The 24,123-nt window shown below is 46.2% G+C and overlaps 1 protein-coding gene and 1 long non-coding RNA gene across 4 annotated transcripts in view; one reads left to right on the forward strand and one right to left on the reverse strand.

Annotated features, from left to right (window-relative positions):
• Positions 1-1,276: 1,276 nt before the first annotated feature.
• LOC118167248 (ligand of Numb protein X 2-like) overlaps positions 1,277-24,123 on the reverse strand; it is a 31,710-nt gene continuing 8,863 nt past the window's right edge. For all 3 annotated transcript variants that reach the window (XM_035326534.1, XM_035326533.1, XM_035326535.1), the window contains exons 2-10: positions 20,050-20,512; positions 17,261-17,487; positions 15,681-15,877; positions 14,092-14,460; positions 11,474-11,656; positions 9,838-10,012; positions 9,467-9,677; positions 4,713-4,871; positions 1,277-3,432 (exon numbers count right to left, since the gene is read on the reverse strand). In XM_035326534.1, coding sequence (XP_035182425.1) covers positions 3,297-3,432; positions 4,713-4,871; positions 9,467-9,677; positions 9,838-10,012; positions 11,474-11,656; positions 14,092-14,460; positions 15,681-15,877; positions 17,261-17,487; positions 20,050-20,438 — 2,046 coding nt within the window. In that variant the 5' untranslated portion in view covers positions 20,439-20,512 and the 3' untranslated portion in view covers positions 1,277-3,296. The remainder of the gene's footprint in view (positions 3,433-4,712; positions 4,872-9,466; positions 9,678-9,837; positions 10,013-11,473; positions 11,657-14,091; positions 14,461-15,680; positions 15,878-17,260; positions 17,488-20,049; positions 20,513-24,123) is intronic.
• LOC118167257 lies at positions 17,484-22,706 on the forward strand. Its single transcript, XR_004751057.1, has 3 exons — positions 17,484-19,827; positions 21,682-21,772; positions 22,554-22,706. It is a non-coding gene; the product is annotated as an uncharacterized LOC118167257 (long non-coding RNA).

Below are 24,123 nucleotides of genomic sequence, written 5' to 3' on the forward strand. Positions count from 1 at the left end.
AGGGTTTGGCCCCCAGCCAGAGTTTTCTCCTGGTCTTGCGTGTTGAGGTCTGTGTGGTGCCTCTCCAGGGGTGGATAGAGCCACTCTGCATCCAGTCCCCTTCTCTCTTGGTGTGTGTGGAGGTGACAGAAGCTACTCATCCCCTACATAGGCACAATGAATAAGGTCACCACATCCAGCCTGCAGCCCTCTGCGCGAGAGAGGGGACAAAGAATCTTGATTGAAGAGTCACTGCTGCAAGTCCCCCCTGTATGTTTGGGAATGATTTTCCAGAACTGGACAGGAGCCTTTCACTGATGGTAGCAGGGTTGTAAATTTAAGGGAAAATAGCCTTATTCTGATTAAATGAACAGGGGTGAAACGATTGCCTTTGGGGCATTAGAGATGTATAAAGTTGGGGCCCTGGAAATAATCTTCAGTTAGATCAGGTAACTACTGCAGGCTTCATGATGGTGTTTCCCGGGGATAATGAAAAGTGACTCCAATAATTTTCACAAACGAGGCCAGTTCTTGGGCTGCTGACATCAGAATTCGGGAGGGATCAAATATTGAGATGAAAAACAGGCCTGTGCCGTACCGCCTGCAGAATGCCCCAGGTGCCAAACATTGCTGAGAAGGTAAACTTTGGTCAGGGAGGGGCACTTGCACGAGTCTTGTCAGCCAAGTGTCAGCCAGCTGAACGTGGAGAGAAGGCGTAAGGCAGCTCAGGGAACGCCGGTGAGGTGTTCTGCTCCTGGCAGTACACAGTGGGCACAACATTAAGGAGGAGAGAGGTCAACCTCATTACTGTTGTGCAGCTCCTCCTTATGGCAATGGCATCTTTCTGCCATTCTAATCAGGGATGTTTTGCACTGCAGCAGTGGAAGTCACAACAAAGCTAACCCCTGGCCCAGGCACGCAGCCCCTCCAGCAGCCCCATAGCTGCTGAGCTGTGCAGCAAGCTGGATCAGGGAGTTAAGCCTCATTAAATAAAGCTTTATTTATTCCCTGGGTTAGCTTTTCAGTCCAGGCAATTCTGAGCCCTGCAGGCAGCAGTGACACAGCTGAGGGAAATGGGTGTGTGGGAGTTGGTTTTGTTCTTTTTTGTTTTGTTTTTCTCCAGTCACAGCATATTTCTGGATAGTCAAGCTGCTGTCCTGGGAGAAGCAGAAGACAATTGCACTGCTTCCTGCCTGGCAAGGTCAGTTTCTTGAGGCCTCTCGCTGAGGTGACCTCTTTTGGGACATGAGCTGATAAGAAAAAAGGTTAAAAAAAAAAACAACACACACACATAATCCAGTGTTGGTTTTCAGTAATATTAGAATAATTTATAAAGGCATCAAAACAAATCCAACATTTATTAACAAGTTGATCTTGCAAACAGTACTTAATTACTAGGACATTTTGGTGAAGTTGAAGGCACCTTGAAACGAGATGGAATAATAATAAAAATCATGCTGCCTCCCGCAGCATCCCCTTCATTTAAACTGTCTGACCACCTTCTGCGGGGCTTTTTCCTACTGTACTTTATACAAGTGACACCTGGTACAGCTCAGTAGGAATTGCCCTCTTTCTATCTACATATTTACTGTTCCCGACCAGGCACAGATTTTGTACCATGGTAGGAAGGAGACAAATCCTGCTCCATGTTCCTTTGTGTCAGACGCAGGTCGAGTGACTGGTTTTCCACAGGCGCGTTTCTGACTTCTGAATTATTTTGCTCTCACCATTCACTAGGAACAACAGGAAAACAGACCCCAGAGCCCAGCTGGCCACGCACTGTTTCTGCTGTCAAAGTCCATCGCAGTATTTGTCAATCAAACAAAGAGGCCACGCTGGGTGCCAGGGAAGCCTTTGTAACAATCGGATCCTAAGCTATTTCTGTATAATAGGCCCTGATAACAGGCCCTGCTATATACTGCCTTGAGCTAACAGCCAGGGGAAGTGAAGTCACTCTGAATGTAAACAGCTAAATCATCTAGCAAGGAACAGTTCTACTCTGCTGTAATAGCTAATTACGAAGTTGCCAGCCCTATGAAAAGCACTGCTTAGGACAATGATGGGCACGTATCGGCAGTCAATTCACTACAAGAAGGAATTACTCATTCTAGGTAGCATTTTATAGGGGGGAGAAGCTCCTTTGATTCCTACAATCTGAGCTGGCCCCATAAAAGGTACAGCAGAAAGAGCATACGAGGGAAGATCTCTCTTAGTTCATCCTGATTTGAGAAAGATCTGTCATTTCTACTGCTGATTAACAACCTTCTTAAAAAAATAAAGGGAATTGCTTCATGTAGAGTTTCCAGGTAGGAACTTAGCAACATGGCTTTGTTTCTTGCATTCTAAATTTTAACTATACAGTGCATTTAAACTGAAGCCAAACTGGGCACGCTGTCCTGGAGGTAGCTTATTTCATACAGTTGGTACGATGAGGCTGAGGCAGCCTCTTCCCCACTGCCTCAACTCTGCCTCTGGCCACTGGGAAACTCTGATTAAAATAAATAGCTTCCTGGGACAGAGGTTTCTCACAGACAAACCTGCTGACTTAGTCACCTGCCTTCTGTGAGAAAAGCTGGTCATTTTATCAAGTCTTAAAACCAGGGAAGCCGAGCTGAGAAAGGGGATGAAAATTAAATTCCTCATCTCTGAAACCTGGTGATAGGACCTTCATACACGTCAACACAGCTCTACTGTGCTCATCTGGCAGCTCTTCAGCCACCAGCTATGAGAGTTACGATTTTTGATGGATAAAAACATCCCTTAAATTCCAGTAACCTAACAACATTAGGACTGGGGGCTGTAGGATCCGCTTAATTGGTCTGCATCCTTACAGCTTTATTAGTGGCTTTTAAAAATGTCTAAAAATCTATGTCCAATATGGCAGTTAGGGAGAGAGAGACCAGTAGTCAAATAGTATTCTTAAATTAGCAGGGGAAATAGGACCGTCACGTCTGTTTCAACCTGTTCAAAACATTAAATAGAAAGCAGATCACTAAAACTGAAGAAAATGCCTCAAAGTAAAGACGGGCACTTTGTAGAGAAACGCCGAAAAAACAGCTTTCTCTGCAACACCAATACTGAGAGGCTACAACTGTTCTGATTTACCATAACTTTGAATCTAACGCTCAGAGTTGGTGGTAACCTCAGCACAGTAAAGAAATGTTTTCTCCAATAATGAAGTGAAAAGTCTCCCATGACAATACACTGTATAGCAAGAGTTCAGCGTTCCCTCCCTGTGTCACGTTGAGCTTAGCATGATGGCCAACAACTGTCTGGTACCACAGATGATCTTTGAAGCTGTTGCATGGTTTGAGCTTTCACACGAGGCTTCCTGGCCAGGATACCACAGTAAGCGTAACTTTATTCCTTTGCTCCTTCAGCATTGGGATTAGTTCCGAGTTGCTCATTCCAATTGCTGGCACTCCATTTACTGCCACTATTTCATCTCCACACCTAATCAGAAGACAGGAAATATTCTTGTCAAGACTTAATTTATTAACATTACATCCCGGGACCCCAAGATCACCTGTCCTGCCTTGTACCGAGATAATAAACTTGTTAAAGTGACTTTTCAATTAGATGAAAGGTTAGGGGCAAGAGAATGGATGCAAGCACCATGAGTGGCTGCTGACAGAGGCTCAATTCTGAGTCAGGGCAAGGGAAAAGGAGTACAGTGCTGGTAGTAGAGTGACACAGCACTGAAGGGTGTCAGGAGCACAACTGGCTGGCCTGGCAGCAGAGGAAAAAATTAAACAAAACAAATTGGTGCTGATAAACGCATTGCCCACCAGGGTCTCTTACAGCTACCTGACCAGCCCTTGCTAAGGTGAAGTGCTGAAAAGGCCGAGGCATTGTCACACTGTAGCTCAATACGGGACAGGCTTCCAGGTCTGCCTGCTTTGCCAACTCCGCAGCACACCCAGCTATCTCCCACCGGGTTGTGCAGTTCAGCTGCAAGCATGTGAGGTGCCAAAGCCAGCCCGTTACCTTCAAGTGTCACAGGGAAAGAGCCTTGCTCTCCTAGCACTCAAACAGCGCGCCCAGTCCTCCACCGAGGCTCCGAGCCAGCTCTGTTCTTCCACACTCCTCAGGGGAGAAAAGCCCGACTCACTGCCCTGAAACTCTGACCCCTGAAAGAACCTCTTTTTTTAATTGTATTTTATTTACTTATTTAACAGTATGGCATTTGCAGCCTGCTGCATGCTTGCGGAGGAGCTGGTTCCTGGAGATAATGCTGCAGTCAAGTTCTGTATGGGCCTCCAGCTCTGCTACTCACAGCTCCGCTCACTGTGATTGCTAACAGGTCAGCAAGGCTAGTTTTAATTTTCTCTACACTGGAGGGCTTTTGGTGCTTGCATTGAGATCATCTTCATAGCCCAAAAGATTTTATACTCAGAAGCCTCCAAGATTAAGCTTGAACATCCATCCCCATTCTAGTTTTATTTAATTACTCAATTAAAACCTTTACAGTCTTTTGAAATGTAAGTTAATTCCTTTTAGTTGGTAGTTGCACTTTTATAGAAAAACCCAAACGCTCATTAACACAGGACTTTGTTACAACTCTGGTGACAGAATTACCTGCACAAGTGAATGCCTAAGAACCTGAGGTCATTAACTTTCAGTTCAGCCAGCTGAAAAGGTGAAAGCCCCTCAGGAAAACGGTGCACGCTGCCAGAACCATGAGAGTGTTTCTGACTCAAACACCAGAGACCCGCGGGATGGCCCATACGTACTTCAGTCTCCTGTCTCGGAAGGCGGGAGTCCCAGGCACTATGGTTTTGATGAAGAATGGCTGGTTTCCTTTGCTCTCCTCAAAGCCTCCAACAATGCTGAAGCCCCAGCTTTCCAGGTTACCTTTGCTAAGGACGATATCTTGACAGCAGTGAAGGTAGCTGCAAAGATAAGAACAGTCAAAACCAGAGACTGTTTGTGTGTGTTTCAGAGAAAACAAGCTAAAGTTTTCCCTTGCACAGAGTGCAGCTACGGAACAGCCTCATCTTTGTTTTTGTTTTATGGACTTCAGGCAACCCCTCTGCAAAGTGTTCCATGGGTAATTCTCAAATCTGAAGATGTCAGTCCTTTAGAAGTCTTTTCGCAGTACTGCCAGTGCTAGTTCAAGAGTTAACAGAAAACAGCAATGCTCTCAAAGGGTTTGTGACCTGAAAAAATCGTGAATTCACTTTAGAATAACATCATGAATATCATTTTTCATGAACATGAACAGAATTAATAGACAAAAGCAAATTAACTGTAAACAGCACTGCTAGACCCCATTCAGTTGATGGGAATTGAGCTTTTTATCCCGCATGTACGCTACGCCCCTGGTGTAACAGGCATTCAGCAGCCACATATCACTGATGGAAAGCAAACAAAATGAGGTGAGGCGGCCTTTCTTCTACTGCCTACCGATCACAATATGAAAGGTCTTTCCTGCAGGACTTGTGTGTACAATACCAGACTCCTTGGAGAGCAGCTGCAGATCACTGTATGCTAACCCCGGCCCCTGACCTCTGTCTCCTCAGCCTGGAGTAGGCTGCAATGCTGAGACCACCTTACAGGATGTGTTAAAAAAGCGCTAACAGCGCTCATTCCCCCCAGTTTGCAGCACAAACGCATGCAAAGCCTTCATGAGGCGCCTGAAAAGGTGTGTCAGGAGCACAGGCAAACAGCTCTGGTGCTCTGGCTCGCAGTCAGGTTAAGTTCTGGCACCAACGTGCTGCCGCACTGTGTGAAACTGCTGTGGATCACCCCACTGAGGTATTCCAGCAGCTAAACTTTTCCTAATAAACGTTTTTGCCTCAAGGGTTTTGCTTGAGCAGCTTGGAGGTGAGTTTCAGATTTCAAAAGCCTTCTCATAGTTAACTTCTCACTGAAAGATCCAATTATCTACTTTGAAACTGTAATTTACTTTTGTACAAGTTCTTCACACACACACACACACACACGGGAAGACCCAGCTGCAGCGCACTGGGACCTCCAGTTCTCTTCTACTGGTATCACAACTCTAGTACTGTAGGCTGTGAGATACACATGGCATCTAGTGCAAAGAAATAGCCCGGAGAATAAAAGTGCTACTTCAGCATGAAACATAAATGAACATTGGATACATTCACCAAGAGCTGAACAAGGCTTTGCTCGAAATCCACTTTCCATATGAAAAAGGGCTTTTAAGAAGAGAAACGTTAATTCACCATAGTGGAAAATGACTGTGGGAAAAATATTTTAGACTTTACAGAAAGTAAAGGTGCAGATTTTATCCTGGCAAGCTCCCTGCTGGATCTGCATCCCTGTCAGAGCTTATGGAATGCGCTGCTCCAGCGGGGCCGCCGCAGGGAGCACCTGAAGGTCATTACAGGGAGAGCTGAGGCTTCAAGGAGACTGGCTTCAGATAAACGTTGAGGGAGAGGGCAGTACTGCTATTCCACCCCCTTGGGAATTAATAGCCATGCCCAGTGGTTGTGGCTGTTTCAAGAGCCAAAGCTTTTACCGAGAGCAGATAACAACCTTCAGGATTGCGTGTGCAGTGAATTATACCACCACCCCCCAGACAGTGCTGTGAGATGGTATTTTATGCAGTATTTGGTGTTTAACGTAACACGATGAAGAAATCAAGTAAAGTTCCTGCGCTGTCTTGTGTGACACATACAGTGCTCATGATAAACATTCCACAGCAATAATTAGTAGTGTGTAATTAACTTGAAACACTCACCACCACCAATTACAAACAAAGCAAAGAATGGAGAAAGAGTAAAAGTTTACGGGGACCGTAGGGTTGCCCACAGTCGTAATACAAGAGAAAAAAAAAGCCAGAAACACATCAGCCACCTGGTTCAGTGGAGCCAGTACTTGTTGCCTGGGGCTAGAGGGAGAATTACCACACTGCCCTCTTGCAGCGGGGGATGTTTGCATCTTCCTCAGGTGCGTGGCCATGGGCAGAGATGGAAGCTTCCACACCAAATGCTCTGGTATCAAAGTGTTTTTCCTTCAGGAGCAGCGTGACCAACCAAGATGCTTGTGTATTCCCTCCGTTACCCAGGGTCCCAAGAAGGGTGCAGGACCAGGGCTGTAATCTCTCCTGAGTCCCTTTGGCACCGGTAGTCTGTCACGTCAGCCAGGTTCTGCAGAACGGGCTCCAGGGGCTCTGCAGCTCAGTGACAGCACGTCCCCTGGTGAGCTGGCATCACAGACAGCGTTTGATGCGCACAAGAACAAACCACCCAGATCCAAGAATGAAGGCTAGAATTCAGCACTGTAGGCTCAAGCGTTACAACAACCCAACGCATTTCTCTAGCCTTGAGCGCCAACTTTGACTCCAGCCTTTCAGCGTAAGAGTTTCCTCTAAGACAGATGAAAGGAGTTTTCTGCTCGATCAGAGTAGCAGCTGCAAAAAAAATGCTGAGCGAAAAAAATCCCACATGCCATCAGCACCAAGCTTTAAGCTTTCACACTGTACTGCCAAATGTTTTAGCACGCTGAGGCCATGTCTGCTTTAGCAGGGCAGCCCAACGTGGACAGATCTGAGTGAAACAACTGGTGCATTTCAAGGTCCATTTCTGTAACACTTGAGGGGATTTTCTGTAGTCTCGTGTTAATGTGGTACATGAAGTAAAGGGTCTGTTAGCGCCAGAGCACCAGGCTCAGGAATTCCTCTGAAGCTCTTCTCGTTTAGTCCCATCCAAAAGGAACCCAGTTTGAGCGGGTTGAGACCTGGGCCAACCTAAAATGCTAGCACAGGGGCACCCAGAACATTTCTGGCTGGAAACAAGGGTGCCACTTCAATTCCAGGATTCTCAAGTAACAATTTAAAAACAAAAACAAACAAAAAAACTGATTGTGCCAGTCACATGATGTCAGATGGTATCCATAGCTTGCTTAGATGAAAAAAAAAAACAGTTCATTTGTAGGGGCTTTTATAAATCATTCTGTGGAGGACCAACTCGTTGCTACCAGGTCTTATTATAAGAAAATGGGAAAATGAGTGAGGAAACAAGAAAAAAATACAGCCACTTCTATTACTGGAAACAGGAAGGAAAATTTTGTCAGATCCTAAAGGTCAGAACTAGAAAGGACGACTAAAGAGCAGAAACGGCATCTGGAATCATTGCTTCAGTAGTGAGACAAAGTGACAGCCAAAGGAAGGGAAGGCAACATTGATACCAGCAGCAAAAAGATCCCGGGCAAGGTATTTCATGGCAGGTAACATCAGCCTTGAGACGAAGGCAGGTTTCCAACAAGCAGAGTGAACCCCAGTCCCTGCAGCAGAAAGTGTGGTGAAGCTGTGAGCTGGCAGACACCCAAATAAATCGGAGAAGAAATAAGGGAGAAAGCGCAGCCAGTTTCTGCCTCTCTGTACTTCGCTGCACAAGCACCCGTGAGGAACAAACATCAGCCAGCATCTGAGGACTTGTACTCAGGTTTGGGCTACGCAGGCACAGCTCGAACTAGTTCCTGCTAGGCCTGCACACAGCAGATCCCTGGGACAGCAAAGGAAGCTGCGAGGATGGTGCTTGAGTACGAGCCAAGCTACAAGCGCTTGAGACAAAAAGCTGCCTTCCTTGGGCTGTTTTGTTTAGCATTTACAGGCTGCTAAGTAACACAAGGGTAACGTAACTAGAGGCTTTGTTAGTCTTTCTTCTTCCAGGTGCCTTAAGAAACAAGGTTGTAAATAACCTGAGCTTCCCACAAAAGGGTTTGGCTTTGCTGTTCTAGGTTCATCTCCTTCGTGATCCTTCTCCAGTCAGCTGACATGACAACAGATCTTATCTTTTGTGGATGAATATACTTCCATGAAACTGCAGAAGCGAGCAAATTAGAGGTTCACCTCTCCAGAAAGGAGATAGAAATCCAAGCTTCTAATGCCCCAACCCTGTCACATGGAATATACCATGTTGCTGCTAAAGTCTGTGCTAAGTCCATGGTCCAAAGCTTTGTGCAGAACTCAGCCATTCAGAATCGTTTATGCTTCACGCTAAAGATCACACAATTACAACAGCCAAAAAGAATTAGACTGAAAGAATGCCCCTAAATGAGATGACCAGATTAGAGGGTAAGGCAGCACAGATATCTGTTGGCCTCTGTAATGCAATCCAGAAAGAGCCACAGTGATTTCAGCTAATGGTATTTTAGCAGGGATTGTTCCTAGGATGACTGTTTCAATCAGTGCCTCAAATGCCAAAATGTATGTTTCATTTTTTGTGTCAATTCTCTTAGGGGAAGGGGGGGGGGGGAAGTATTCAGAAACCTCTAACAGCTGTACTGCGCAAGAGAAGTGGGAGAACAACGGGTCACACTGTAAAAAACAGTTGAACTTCCTTGTGCATTCATTATGCCGTGATCTCACTGACGAATGAAGCTTTCCTCTGCCTCAGAGTGAACAAGAATATGGTAATGCTTCCAAGTCAACACACAAAGCGATTCATTTCGAGTGTTTGAGTTCAAAGTCAGCTCTGTGATTGAACAGATCTCTACAGTCACCAAACAAACGTACCTAGGCAATCCGAGCCATGTGATCCAGAGGGGAGACCAGCTGAATCCTCGTTCCTTGATGTCCAGAGAGGGATCTGTTGAGTCTGATGCAAGGATTTCCAAGGCTTTCAGTACAACCGAGTGGGAAGCTGCATTAGATTTCAGTGCTGAGACAGCTTCGTAGTAGTTAAGATGAGTCAAATCAATGCCATTTATGCTCAGAAGTATATCTCCTGTTGGTTAAATAAGATAGGATTATTGCAAACCTTTTGCTACGAAGCCCATTTCTGCCTCAAGGTCTCGTGTAACCCTGCTTCCACCTTCACTTTAGGGTGGAAATCCAACTTTCACTTAAAAACAGGTCCTGAAGTATAAAGATCTGAGTCTCCTTACCTCGCTTGATTTTGCCATCCCTGAAGAGGCACCCAATGGGCTGCACGCTCGTTACATATATAGGGAGCTTGTTTTTGTTATCCCTTCCACCTCCAATTGTTATTCCTAAAGACTCCTTTGGTTCCTTTTTTATTGCAACTGTCTTCTCATGAGTTACATATCCCTGAGGTAAATCCTACAAAGGAATGAGGGTACAATATACAGATTCGTTAATGCAATTAACATGAGAAGCTCAGATCCAGAACAGAATAACAGAACATCCTGCCTCTTTAATCCAGAACATTTCAGCCATGTTGCCAGATGGAAAGACAGCTTCTCTTGTACTTGCTCTGCGTGGAAACACTACCCTGTATTTCCAGAGTGCTACCACCAGGACTGAGGCACCTAGTCTGCGAAACGAAGCCGACGCAGCAGTCCCACGTCTGTTTGCTGTAAGGGGACACTCGCTGAGGGGTGGCCTCTCAAGTCCATGCGTGCCGAGCAACCAGCCCCTCTCTGGCTACTACTAGATTGGGATCAGTAATGTGTATTATCCACTCTGAGTCACTTTGTTTCTCGTGCATGACTTAAAAGGTTCACGTAAACTCAAGTTTACAGTGTTTACATCGGAATAACCACATGCCCTGATTTCTGCTCCTCAAGCCAGCATGAGGCAGATGGATAAAACAGACAAGGAGAGGAGATGTTTTCCAGATACCGTATACAAAACAAAAAACAAAACTTGAAGATGCTGATGAAGATGGCCAGCATCCTTAGAGAGAACGTCTAGTGATTATCATGGTATTATTTAAAGTTTAAATATCAGGCTTTATTGTTTCCCTGTTAGTTTGCACATAGTTGCAGATGCAAATTGGAGGTAAAATTAGGTTTTTCAGGACAAATGTTTTTGGAAGACACTAGCATCTTCGTTTTTCAGGTTATAGTGAGAGCACACACACTAGCAGGTGCTATAGATACAGTATGTACATGGCAGACCACTGTTTACACCAAGGCACCACACTCCAGTGTGGCAGCTACTCACTAACCTCCAACAGAGGCGTTTAAACACATAAGTCTAGGCAGTTTCAGAACGTTTTCTCACTGAAGTGGTTGCTCTAAACATGGGGCAAACCTCCACTGGGACAACAGACTGGCAACTCTCCCCCTGCAGGATATTCTTACAACATGTAATTGCATGGCAGATGCAACACTGAAGTCACAGGAGCACTATGGTGTAATTTGTGTATTTTCTATTTCTGTTCCATAGAGCTGCCTAGCTCCTAACCAGAAGCATAACTCAGTATTGTGCAGTACTCTGAACGTGTCGTGTTTTATGAATTTCAAGAAGTCCAGTGCTGGCACTGTTAAGCGTCTCACGGATGGTAAATTTCCCGTGGCCCTTTCCAACAAGGAGGGATTAAACACTGTTTCTGCACCAACATTACAGACTTCAGAGGGAATTTTGACATGTTTTTCTTGGTAGATGACAAATACTCAGTTCTCCAGTACTAATAGCCACAAACCTGCTGCTTTTCAACAGCCCAAGAAGAAAAGGAGCTACTGGTTGGTCTTACATGACAAATAACTCACAGAGCTAAAACAATAGATCTACAGTCCAAGAGTAACCGGGGCTTGTGCTGTTATTTACAAAGCTTACTTTCTGGTAGTTAGACTTTCGCCTGTAGTGATTCTGGTCTAGTCTCCTCCGATGGTGCACTGGGCTTCCTCCATTGCTGCTGCTGCTGCTGCTGTTATTCGACGTGCTGCCATCTTCCCCCGGGTCTGGCAGCTGCACACCTGGCTGCCTCAGGACCACAAAGTTCACTCTCGATTCACTGGTCTGCCAGGAGAAGCAAAGAGAGGGTGTGAAACCATGAGATGGCAAGGTCCCCTCATGGTTTGTGGAGCACCTCAACAAACTGTGACTGTTGGTTTTGAAGTTTAACTGAGAAATGCAGATGAATGCAAAACTCAAAGAATTTCAAAATAAATCAGAAACTAGAGGAGAGTCCCCGTCATTTTCTTGGGGAGAGAGAAGGATAGGCATCGTTTTCTACAGAGGGTCTGAAACAGATCTATATGCATCGCGATGCATAGAAAACTGCAAAGAGCTGCAGAATTTTATGGTGAAAAGAATAAAGGAATTAGAAAATGTTAGAAGGAAAAGGAATATAGTTAGGCTCTGTTCTTGCCTCTTCACCACAAATGCCAAACAAAAGGAGGCAGAAAGGGACGATCGCTTCTTCCACTTCAGTGTAAATAACCAGAACGGTGCATTGCAATGCAAAATGAACAGAGCTACAACCCTGAGTGATCCACGCAATGGATGACCATGATAAAACTCCTGGATGCTTTTTCTTTTACTGTAAAGAAACTTGTTAAAGCTCTTCCCCTCCCAGCTTACGGGCCACGTCTATTGTTCAACATCTCCCACCCATTTTTCCCCAGAGTACCTGAAGACATTACCTTTTGTCTAAGACTGCTGCCAATTAAACACTAAAACAGCTGTACGTCTGGCCTTGGCAGAACTACAGGGAAAGCATTCACTATTGTTACTGCTCCTCTGTCTGAAGGAACGAACTAAATTAATCTGACAAAACCTTATTGTGAAGGACTCCGTTGGGGTAAGGCGTATGTGCTCGCTTGGGGCGTTTCCTGCAGCGGATGAGTGGAGTTGCTGCTCCCACTTTTCCACATGGGATCCTGCTCCCCTGGTGCCACAGCACCACGCAACAGTGAATTCCCTGGCTTGGGAAGAGGCACTGCATCAGCTGCTCTGGTTCTGTTGTTGTTTTGGATGGTTGGGGTGTTTGTAGAGTCAAGGAGAGGGTTTTTTGTTTTTTGTTTTTTTTTTTTGAAATGGAGTTTAAGAGAGTCTCTCCAAAAGCATTTCAGGATGCAATTTCTTCCAGACAAGTTGGCACACATCCATGTCTCCATGAAAGATATTGTCAATATTGCATCCTGAGCTGGGGATGTGCCCTCCCCTTCACCCCAGAGTACCAGACTATGTACAGTGCATATTATAAATATATATATTACAGGTGCAAATAGTACTTTACAATACAGGTGGAAGGACTCTTTTCTCCAAATGGTTTGCAATCAAAATTAAAAAGAAGTTTAACCCATACTTTTAATTAGCTCTCAGAAGAACAGACAACGTTTGGAAGACTCACAGTTTTACAGAATGTCACTTCAAAAGGAATTCAACCCCCAAGCCAGTTGTGAGACTTTGGTTACTAATTTCAGTGGGACCAGGAGAGGGTCCCTCACGCAGGAGTTATGCTTGCACACTACTAGAGACATACAGCAGCACTTACGACACGAGCAAAATTCTAATGGGACATCGTATGGAATCATATATATAATATAAAAAAAGGATCTCAGAACTGGAACCCTACTGTTTCTCTTCTATACTCCCACTCCACTGCGCTCTCCTTTGCTGACTACCAGGAAGAGAACTGGCTCTCCCTTACTCAGCTGACCTCAGATCCTTTCTGGGACATAAACAGTGTGTGATCAGATGTATTGTGTCAGGATCTCCAGATAAAAACAAACGAGGTCACCGCCTAGGAAGATAAAGAATTTAAAAACTGACCTACTTGACATCAGCTGCACACGTAGCGGTCCCTATTCCTGAACCAAAATTCCTTGCCAACTTTGTTCACCAAAACATTTGGCATGCTGCAATAACAACAAACTCCTATCGTGCAGGAAAAGACCACCTCTCTGCCACCATTTCAAGTACTGGAGGAGGTTTTTAGTCTGTGATGCCCCATGTTGTTTTCTAGACTCCCTTCCCAAATACTGGTAGAATGGGGAATCCTACAGAGAACTTCAAATCAATCCAAATGGTTCTGTCCTGTGCGGGCAGCCTGACACATCCCCCAGCAGACATCTTCAGTTTGATTGCTAGAAGGACAAGAGGCTATCCTGATCTTTTCTGGTCCCTACAGATGATGTACATGGCAATTCTGCAAGAAGGGCACCACGCCACAGGGGTGATCCGATTGCCTTGGCTGAAGTGCCACAAGCAGCCGCCTCGCTTCAGACTCAGAGATGACTCACAGTGCGTTCCTGCTCTTTGTGTTTATCCCATTTGGGAGCAATGCTTCCCACACATCTGCAGGGAAGCCGCTTTCCCAGAGGGATCTCAGGGAAGGCAGGTCGCTCCCGCGTGTTCTGTTAGCCCCTGGGTTGGAGCAGGAGCCCTGCTATCAATGCAGGCAGCTGCAGTGTCATTAGCTACACAACTTCACCCGCGTTATCAATTACCTGGATTATCTGTGCTGCAGTCTCCGGCGTTCCTTGCCTCAAATCCTGGCCATTTATAGACAGGACTCTGTCATTCCGACTCAGCTTTCCATTTTTGGCTGCCAAACCTCCCTCTAACAAATCTAGAATAAAAATCCCTGCCTCATCCGTCTTCCTGATCAGTTTGATTCCCAAGGGTTCGGACCGGTCTCTCTTTATCAAGGTGACGTGGATCACTTCCCGGTTGGTAGCCGAAGTGGAATCCTGCTGTGCAGTCTTATTGGAAAAGCCCTTCTCCTGCAGGACCATGAGGTGGAGAACAGGGCCAGGGTGGCGCAGGAAGGAGACAGCCTGGCAGTGAGTCACACTGCTGATGTTGACACCATTCACCTAGAAAGACAAACAAACCAGAGTCCCTCATCAGAACCTCCATAATTTAGGCACTCTCTGCAGCACAGAACATCACAGAGCTGGAGGCAGGATGTACAACTCCCCGTGCAGTGCCGCGACTGAAGCAGCTGCTGCAAACACACATTAGAGAGCAGAGCTTTCTAAAAAAGAATGCAGAAGAAAACATGAAATAAGGCCATCGGTGATGGCGAACAGCTGAGTAGTGGCGAGACAGGACAACACAGCTAACAAATCTGAAACTGCAAAATATTAAGTGATGACATCTGTGCCATGGCACCGCAGAACTGCTTTCCACTAACTTCCAGCATTCAGTGTGCACTTGGAGGAGAAGAGTCAAATGGGAAACTGCCCATCCTCACTTGAAGAGTGGTCCACCACCTGCACAACAGCTGGAATCACCACCCTAACCACGCTTTTAGCGAGGTCACCCTGAGAAGCTAATACTCACTTTGTTGTCACATGAGACTCTGTAGGGTCCTTTTAGGATATTGGTCGGGCTACCAAGTGTGGGGAGCTGCCCTATTTACAGCCCTGCCAGGATGGAGACGTGTGCAGTTCGACTGGACAACATGCAAGTTACGCTGCTGGGCTGAGAGAGAAAGCGGCCGGGAGATCGCATCGGCCACTCATGCGTGAGGCTGCCAGTCATTACTGATGTCCACAGTCCAGCAGGGTAATTAGGTCTTTATGGCTTGTCAAATGATTGGGCAGCTGTAGCCGGGAGGCGCTAACAGTTTTCACTGCTTGTAGACAAGCTGCTGCAGCCTCAGCATGCTACAACGCAGCCTGGTTAATCTCAGCATGGTACAGGGCTGGTGCTCCTCATCACCCGCCTTACATACGTGATGCCAACTTCAAGTTGTTAAGGAAATGCAGCTTAAGCAACATAGCAGAGCAAGTAAATAAGACTTCCTAGCTAGAGCACAGTCCACTGGAGAGAAATGGTGCTACTGGGTGAAATTTATCAGGTAAAGATCTTTTTCCTTGATCCAAAATGGTCTGGAATTCCAAAAACTCAAGGGAATAGAAGGACCCTCAAATCTACTTCTCAGCCCCAGGAGAAACACAATGCTACCAATAAACATGTCTATCAGTGCTTTAAAAACCCCATGTGTAGAGATATCCCAATTTTTCTAGGCAACTTTGCCTGCTGACCCTTAAGTCAAGAGAAGCAATGGGACAATCAGGGGATTGCGTACCTCCAGAATGTGGTCCCCAGGCGCTATTCTTCCATCTGCAGCAACGACAGAATCCCGCAAGACTTCCTGAACAACGATGTTCCCTAGCGGGGTGTCCTTACCCCCAACTATCCTCATGCCCAGCTCTTCCTCTGGGTCTTCTCGGTGAATTTCAATTGTGCTCGTTTCAGCCACAAGACTCGCTCTCTGAGGAAGGTCTGGTTGGGGAAATTGAAGAGAAAAAACAATACATGAACAGAATCTTCCCCCACGTACCCCAAGATCTGTAATACCGGCAGGTTGTGTTCAAAAGTAGCATCTGGATGGAAAGGAAGAGAAAGCAGCTATCAGGAGAGGAAAGGCTAGGTAGGACCGAGTGCTAAAAAGCTCTTATTTTTCTGGTTTCTCCAGAGTGTTCCTCCTCTTCTAGCTTATGGCAAATTTAGACTGACTGCAATTTCTTGCATTTTATTAAACGGCATTCAGAGTGTTTCACTTAGCATTCAGACATTTATTTTTCCTGCTGTGACAGCTGGACTACACACAACTAATCCCCAATTCCACCACACCCATTGGGAAGGGGGACTGCCGAGCTGTAATTACCAGCCTGCCATCGTGGTGACTCTACCACAGACAGCTCACCGCCACTTTCCTCCTCTAATTTCCTTTCCTCCTTTTTTCCCCGTCCTCCCATACACCAGGAGTCATGTTTACCTATTTCACAGCCTCCTGCAGCCTAAGCAGTGCTTCTCAGACACTTTGAAGATGAAAGTTGTTAGTAAGTCATTTTAAATCTACCAGCGCCACAGCTTTCAGGCAGGCCCAGCGCTAAAGGAGCCAAGTACACTGCGAGGGTGAAGTGCTGCTGTCACACTGGAAGTGCAAAACCTGCCCCAGTGTACTTGGGGAAAGAGCCAACGGACAACTAAACTGACCTCTGCGTTAGCACAGCACCAATGTTCCCAGCTCCAGAAACGGCAAACTTTGAGACAAGGCACCCAGACTTCATGCTCCTGCCTTCTAACAGGGACTGGGACAAAGGGGTCAATACTGAAATGGAGGTGGTTCCCTTTATCTGCAGGGCTCTTCACAGCCAACTGCTAATCCAAAACCAGGCTGGGCTATAAAAACACCTTTGCTTTGTACTGTTAGAGAGGTACTGAACACTCTAGGATATCAACTGTATATTTAACTTTCTGAACAAGATTAAGAAGCTGGAGCATTTCCTAATTACTAATTTGGCTTCTACAAATGCTTTAAGTGCTGCATGTTCCCACTGAGCAGGGCTGCATTTGTTTTGCAAAGAATCCTAGAAATAAAATACTCACTGCAGTCTGAGATTCTCTGAATTGTTTCGCACTGATGGGTTTTGTGCTTGTGAGCAGAGCTTTCCACACCTGACGCACACGAATGCATCTCCCTTCTCCTCAAGGACACGCGGGGGGAAAGAGATTATTCCTACAGCTCCTAGCGGCTGAATAGCAGTGAGGATAGCTAGGGATGTTGGGGACATCTTAGAAATTGAAGTGTCCGAAGTAGCTACCTCATTTTTATATTATAGAGGGTAATTACATAATTGCACTTCTTTATCAAACTCTCACCTTCTTCAGTCTCCTCAAAAGCTGGATTAACCAGTCCAGGCTCTGCAGTCCCTAGTGATACCACAGCAGCTGCAGAGCTTTCTGCTACCAGCGATGATCCTGCGCTCGGTACCTCTGGATCCTTGGGCGTGTTCGTCTCCACCTTGACAGGGGGATCCTCCTTCCCTTTGGAAACAGGATTCTTTTTCCGATGCAGTTCAGATTTGTATTTCTTGAAGCCAGGACACCTGAAGAGAGATTGTCAGTGACTCTAAGTGGCTCGTCTCTGCCTGCACGGCTAACCCAGCACACGCGGGCTCTGACGGACAAAGACGTGTAAAGAACTACATTCATGATCTCATCACCTGCAGAGCTCGTATCGCAGGTGCTAAAAGTTGTCCTCGTTTTACTGTCGGCTTCTACTTGTACAGAAGAGTGGGCTTCTTACTCCCTTACTTTCAAAATTATTAAGCACATTATTTTAAGGAGAACGCAATGGGAACTGGACTTTCCCTTGCTAAATATTTACCTGGCAAACTCTCCGTGAAGACAACAATACCTCTTTTAAAAGGTAAGCAAATACTTCACTCTGCACTTCTAGAGATGACGACGAACTGTATCTTTATGCAAAGGAAGTGTCTCGAGTTTCAAGCTCAGCCCTGAATTAGGCTTTGTTTTTAATGAGTGGGAGAGCAGGGAGCAAGGCTTGCTTGCTTCTTTTTCTCTGAACGAGGCCTGCCTGTCAGACAGCTCTGCACCTCCAGCCCCTGCAGGTGACAGCTCCGCTTGAACGATTCAGAGCAGTTTGTGCTCCCACCGACCACTCCGCAGAGGCTCAAGGAGTAATTCTGCATTCAAGAAAATGTGCTCTGCATGCATCCGCAGCACAGCCAGCCTGTCTCAGCAGAAACGAGTGAGGAAAAACAAGCTCTTTTATCAAGGGTACTTATAAAAAGGTAGCAGGTAAGGAGGGTGATAAATTCAAAAGCATCACTTTCAGAGACATGAGTAGTACTGGGTGTTTACCAGAGTCTCTTTCCAAATTAAACTCGACTATTTACATTCTGGCTAAACAAGTCTCATCCTGGTATTACCTCCTCTGGTTATTCCTGGTCATTTTTTCCCCAAGCAATAAGATGACCCTAAAATTTAGACAGAAGCTGGTTGATCCACTTGTGCACGTCACTCTGAAGATGCTGAGAAATAAATTTACTTTGCAAAGGGCACAGGAATCCCCCAAGAAAATGAGTTGCTAGATGCTTCTTACCCCTTAAGTCTCCTACTAACAGTTAATCTCATTTAAAAAAATGAGCACCCAAATCCCAGTGTAATTTTTCCTTTTTTTCCTAGTTTTTCAATCTAACCATGCTCACATATCCTTGATTTTTTTAGAGTGCTCCATCCCCACAGGAGATGCTGAGAACTATGGAAGGCATACAGGAACGATATAGTTTCCAGTCAGGTCTTTAATGTAAACATTTAAGGGCGCCTCCCTCTTCCATGTTTAACTCGTGCGTCAGAGGGATTAGCAAGTGGCACAAGTTTTCAGATACCCAGACAGATTTATGGAGCGGAGGGGAAGGCTCTCACCCTGCTTGTTTCTGTAGCCCAGCCCAGCTCTGGGCCATGCCCTGCACAACAGCGGCTGCCGGGCAGCCCCGTCCCCACAGCCTAAGTATTTGGCCCTGCTGGGGAATGAGAAAGCTCAATTAAAAAAAAAAAAAAAAAAGCTTGTTACTGCCAGGACACTGGGAGCTCTCAAGAACGGAGCACGGAGCATCTTCTGTCACATCCCCCGGCTCTAACACCGCCTCTCAGCTCGTGGGTACCACAGATGGGCAACCGCAAGGGTACGTGCTTGGCCCGAACCACGACGTGTCCCACATGCTAATGTTCCCTGTGCACTTGGTGACCTGTTTATATCATACAGAGCTACCACAAAAAGCTACAGCACAGCTGAAGGGAAGCAAGCCGATTGCATTTCCAGTGCCCACTGAGAGAATACACCTTACCAATGAAGGTCTGCTTCCGCCTGCAGTACAGCTTGCACTTAGCTCCCTTTCCTGCAATCATTAACTAGGAACAAATGTTCTTCCAGCGTCGTGGCAAGAGCTCTTGGTCACCAGCCCTTCTTTTAAAGCTACAAAATTCTGCCTGCCACCAGCTCAGCCGGCAGTGGAACCACCGAAACACATCTGCTGACGAGCAGAGGGAAAAAGTCTTCCTCTGCACAGGGGAAAAAAAAGAAATCTATTTTTCATTTGTGTCTCTTCCTCAGTAAAAGAAAGAGAGAAGATAATGGAATTATAAGTAGGTGATTCAGCAACTGCATAATGTGCAGCTTGGAGGGACTTACATTATTGGGATCAAAGACATATTGCGCATCTTAATTGGACCAATTAAACTGGCAACACTGCACGATCCCTTGCCTCCACAGTGTTGACTTAGTGCCTGTTTTTCTTCTCTGCTCAGTGAAAGAAGGAATAACCATGTTTGTTCTAGTTTCCAGAGTCAGCTGCCCCAGCTCGGGACACAGAAATTTATGCACATTTAATAGGATATGGGTCTGCAGACAGCTCGCCTGCAAGGTAAGGACCTCAGCCTTCGCCTCCACGGCGCACGGGAGCTGCCCTCCCTACCCCACAATTACGCCGTCCTCACCCACCCACATCTCCAGCCTCACCCTCTGCCATCTCTGCTGTCCCACCTTGTCCCCATTTAGGGACTGTTCTGAGCACGGATCTCTCAGGTCAGAAGCACAAGAGACAGATGGCATTACACAAGGGGCAACACTGCAAATGGGTATGCACCTGTTCTGCAGGTGAGCCTCCAGTTCACAGCGCTGCATCGTCTGCTGACACTCCGCCTTGAAAGGACAGCTGACAACCAGCTTATCCAGCAGGTTTCGTACCAGGAGGCTGGACTTATGGCACTGCTGGAAAGAGAGTTTTTTCCGATCCATAGGACAAAAGTTGTACTCCTGCATGAAGTTTTCAAGGCACTTGAAACAGTACGTGTGTCCGCAGGGGGTGTCCATGGGCTGGAGCAGGGGCTGAAGGCAGATGTGGCAAATGAGTTCGTCGTCCACCTCGTCCTGGAAGTTATAGAGGTGATTGTCCGGCAAGAGGTGGAACTGGCCGCATTCACAGCAGAGTTCTCCAGCTTGGTACGCGTGCTCTTCTGCTGCGGGGTCAGCCATGATAGCCAGGATGCCGCTCTCTCAGGCCAGCAGGAAGGAAACTTGTCACGCAGTAGCTGTCTGGCAGAGTTCCTCTGATTAAAAGAAAAGAAAGAGAGATTTCCAGCCGCCGTCAGCTCTCCACGTAGCCAATTAAAAATTAAATAGCACTCCTGCCTTAAACTCCCCCTGGTATCTTCACAGCCACCAACCCCTCTTAGGGTTCTTCCTTCCAGAGTGACCCTGTGAATGATCAACCCTGGGATCAGAGAATACAGGGACCTGAGTCAGCAAAATGTTTAAGCTTCAATTACTTTGCATGCAACAGTGACACGGGGTAGGTAAAACCTTGCTAACCCTACGAACTGGAAAAGCTGAGACAAACACTGCCTGTTGAGGGAGAACACCACAGAGAGGAAAGGGAAAGAGAATAACTGAGTGATGTTTAAACTGACAAATTTTCTGTAGAGCTTCCCAGATGACACTGAGCATTATTAATTTAAAGGATATGTATGGCAAAATATCACTTCAGGCACTTCTCGTCATCTGGTTTTATGGTCTGGGTTTTTTGGGAGTTGGGGATGAGGAAAAAGAGGAAGAAATTTCAAAAGGAAAAAAAAAATCTACCCATTTCCTTCCTCTTAAGCCCACTCCCTCCAAAAAATGTTAGTGTTAACAAAGACCGCATTGTTCCCTACTCATCCATGCCTGTCTGCGCACTGAAACGTATTTCCTATGGAAAGAGGCAAGCTTTCTATGGGGGAGAAGCATAACCGATAGCCCATGTCATAGTTCGTCATGATGTGACCCAGAGCCTTGAGCTTCAGCTTCCTACAGGTGGGAAGAACGAAGTCAGGGACAACCTGAGCTCTTTGCAGCTGCTGCTTTACTGATTTTAGGAATGGTATCTCCAGTCACATTCATTTTCAATCTTGCCTACTGTAATTACATTTTTTTTTAATATAAAATTCACCTGACTTTGCTAGCAGGTTACCTGCAGGCAGAGACACTGCAGGCAGGATTCCTGTTAACCCAGCTGTGACTTTAATGAAACAGGCAGCGTGCTACTAGATGAAGCTAACGCTCACTGTTATGCGGTTGTTGTTTTTTTGTGGTCGTGATGGCGATTATTTTATTTAAGTTCATTAAAAATCCCACAGCCAAACCCCAAAATAAATAAATAGGTAGGACTGTGATGAAATGGAAAAAAAAAATGAAAGAAGACATGGCAAATATCTGAAAAGAGTTGCTTTTTCTGGAACAGGTAACAGCCAAAGCAAGAGCGAACAGCGAGCGCTGGTCTGCACCAGTGCCTGGAGGACACGGCTGGCGTGCAGCAGGAGCTTTGGAGGAGGGTAGGCAAGAACAATAAGATAGCAAGAATGGCAAGAAAAAATTAGTCATGGGTTTCTAATAAAAACCATACATCATTCCACTTCAATTAACTGTCAAGCGTAAACCAGGTAGTTAATTAAAAGGATAACACATCGCCAGCAGAATCAAGCCACTGTATGGGCGAATTTTCCTAGCTATAGAAAGCTGTGCGGTTCAGAAGATGAAAACATTACTGTCACGGCTCCAGGTGGGCACAGCGCACGTGCTGTTTGCTTCCCCTGTGGCTGCAGGGCCAGGAAGCATCTTCCCCTCGAGGAAGGCACTTACACTGCACAGTCCGAGCTCTTCTCTTTGCAGTTACTCCTTAACCTTTGCACGCTCAAAGCGGACGTGCTCTGCCCCTTCCGAAACACCTCTGCTCTTGGGTACTCACCTGTCTGAAACAGTCAGAAACCTCTCCTGTTTTCCTTACAGTAAGTCTCCATCTGACCCTAAATTATCTCACAAGCGAAAAGGAAACATTCCCGACATCAGACAATCACTCCCCATCCCCTACCAATGGTAATCAATCAGCTCAGCACCAGCAGTTAAGCACCAGGCTTCCAAGGCAAACACCTCCCAATATGAAATACCTGCGCTTCGGGTTGTAGCATTTGCATAAAATGTTGGCAGGTGATTAAACAAATCTGCTTTCTCGGTGAAAACAAACTCCCTGGTAATTTTGCTGATAAACTACTTCTGAATAGGGGGGTTTCCACATTATTTACCAAATTCATTCTCTGCTTTCTGCATTTGTTATAGGTTATACGCGATGAATCCCATTTATGAGTCACTTCAAAACTCAGGGAAGATAAAAGCATCACCACAACCTTGCGGCGTTTTTCTTCCCCGTAACTGTTCTGTCCTCTCCGTTCGAGACCCTCGAAAAAAAAGGTGTGAAGACTTCACTCGAAAGCACCAGAGCAATTTCTTCTTTTACATGGGTGTCCTTTCAGCGAGGAGGACACTCCTGCAGACAGCGGGGAACCAAAGCCTGACACCTCAGCGCCGAAACCCATCCCACAGCCTTCGGCAAGGCAGGAGTCAGTGAGCAGCACGGGGAGGACAGCAGGCTCAAACAAGCCTGCCGCTTGTTCAGTGATTCAGTCAGAAAGCAGATGTTCTGTAAGAGGAAAATTGCTAACATCTTATTCAGCAAAGATGACTACTTCAGCGCAACAAGGCAGGCTTGAAGTGTCTGGAAACTGCGCTGTTCGGGCACAACAGGAGCAGCTGCCGTCTGCTCAGATATACCCAGCTCCACAAGCCTATCTTGGGCTGTGCCGCAGCCAGGCCCTAGGATTCTAGCTCTGGAGGTGAAGTCTGAAGTTCACCTGATTTTTGGCAGTTTCCATCAAGTTTCAGCTACTCACTCCAGCCTCTGAAGGCTGGACCATGCCCAGCAATCCCCTTTGTTGTGGCGCAGCTTGCTGGTACGCCGCTCCCCCCTTCTCTAGTACTCACACCTCTCCCCTGGCACACTAATTCCAGGAGAGGTGTGTTTGAGCTTACACACAACGTACATAATAAGAGGAGGTCACAAAATAAGGACCTAACTTGGTCCCAGGTCGTTACTTACTGACCACGTGAAGCCTGACATACGTTTATGCTGCTGCTCCGGCAGGCTCTGCAGTTTTAGAAGCAAAACACAACAAATACATCCCAAGACAAAGTTATCAACAAAGTAATGCAGCCCACTCCTATACCTGATGAAGAACTGAGGAAAATAAGCCTACACAAATTTCTCTACATTTCCCCCTTTTTACCACATGTGGACAGAGAAAAGATTTCTCAGAGATGATTTTTACCACACAACAAGAACAAAAGCAGTGTTTTTTAAAGGAGGATTTCTTGTGCTGGAACACTGACTCAAAGAATAGCTTTTTTTAAAAAAAAAGAACGACTTATCAGGTTCTCTAATCTATCTCCCTGCCAAGCAAGACTATTCCTGACAATAGCAGCACGTTGCCTATTCTTGTTTTAGCCCTGCCGGGGCACAGCCCCCTCTGCACATCTGCATGGCGGGGAGCACGCGGCACCGCTCCTGCTGGGTGGACAAACCCAGCACTGGCCTCCACTGCACCCGAGCCTGGCAACAGAGCTGATGAATTAGTTGTGGAGATGTTCAAAAAGGCCTTTTTTTTTAAAAAAAAAAAAAAAGCCAAGTACCCTACAAAACTCTTTCCAACGTTGTGCCTCCGCTTGTGCTAGAATGGCTGAAAAGGGAGGGCGGCTGCAGCAGCTGGCTGCCCCACAAGCAGCATCCCTGCTTCCAACCCTGGCACTTAAGGTCTCAGCACTTCCAAACGCAGCCCTCGCTCCTTGTTTGTGA

Source organism: Oxyura jamaicensis, chromosome 4 (assembly GCF_011077185.1).
Source record: "Oxyura jamaicensis isolate SHBP4307 breed ruddy duck chromosome 4, BPBGC_Ojam_1.0, whole genome shotgun sequence".
Taxonomy (NCBI): Eukaryota; Metazoa; Chordata; class Aves; order Anseriformes; family Anatidae; genus Oxyura; species Oxyura jamaicensis.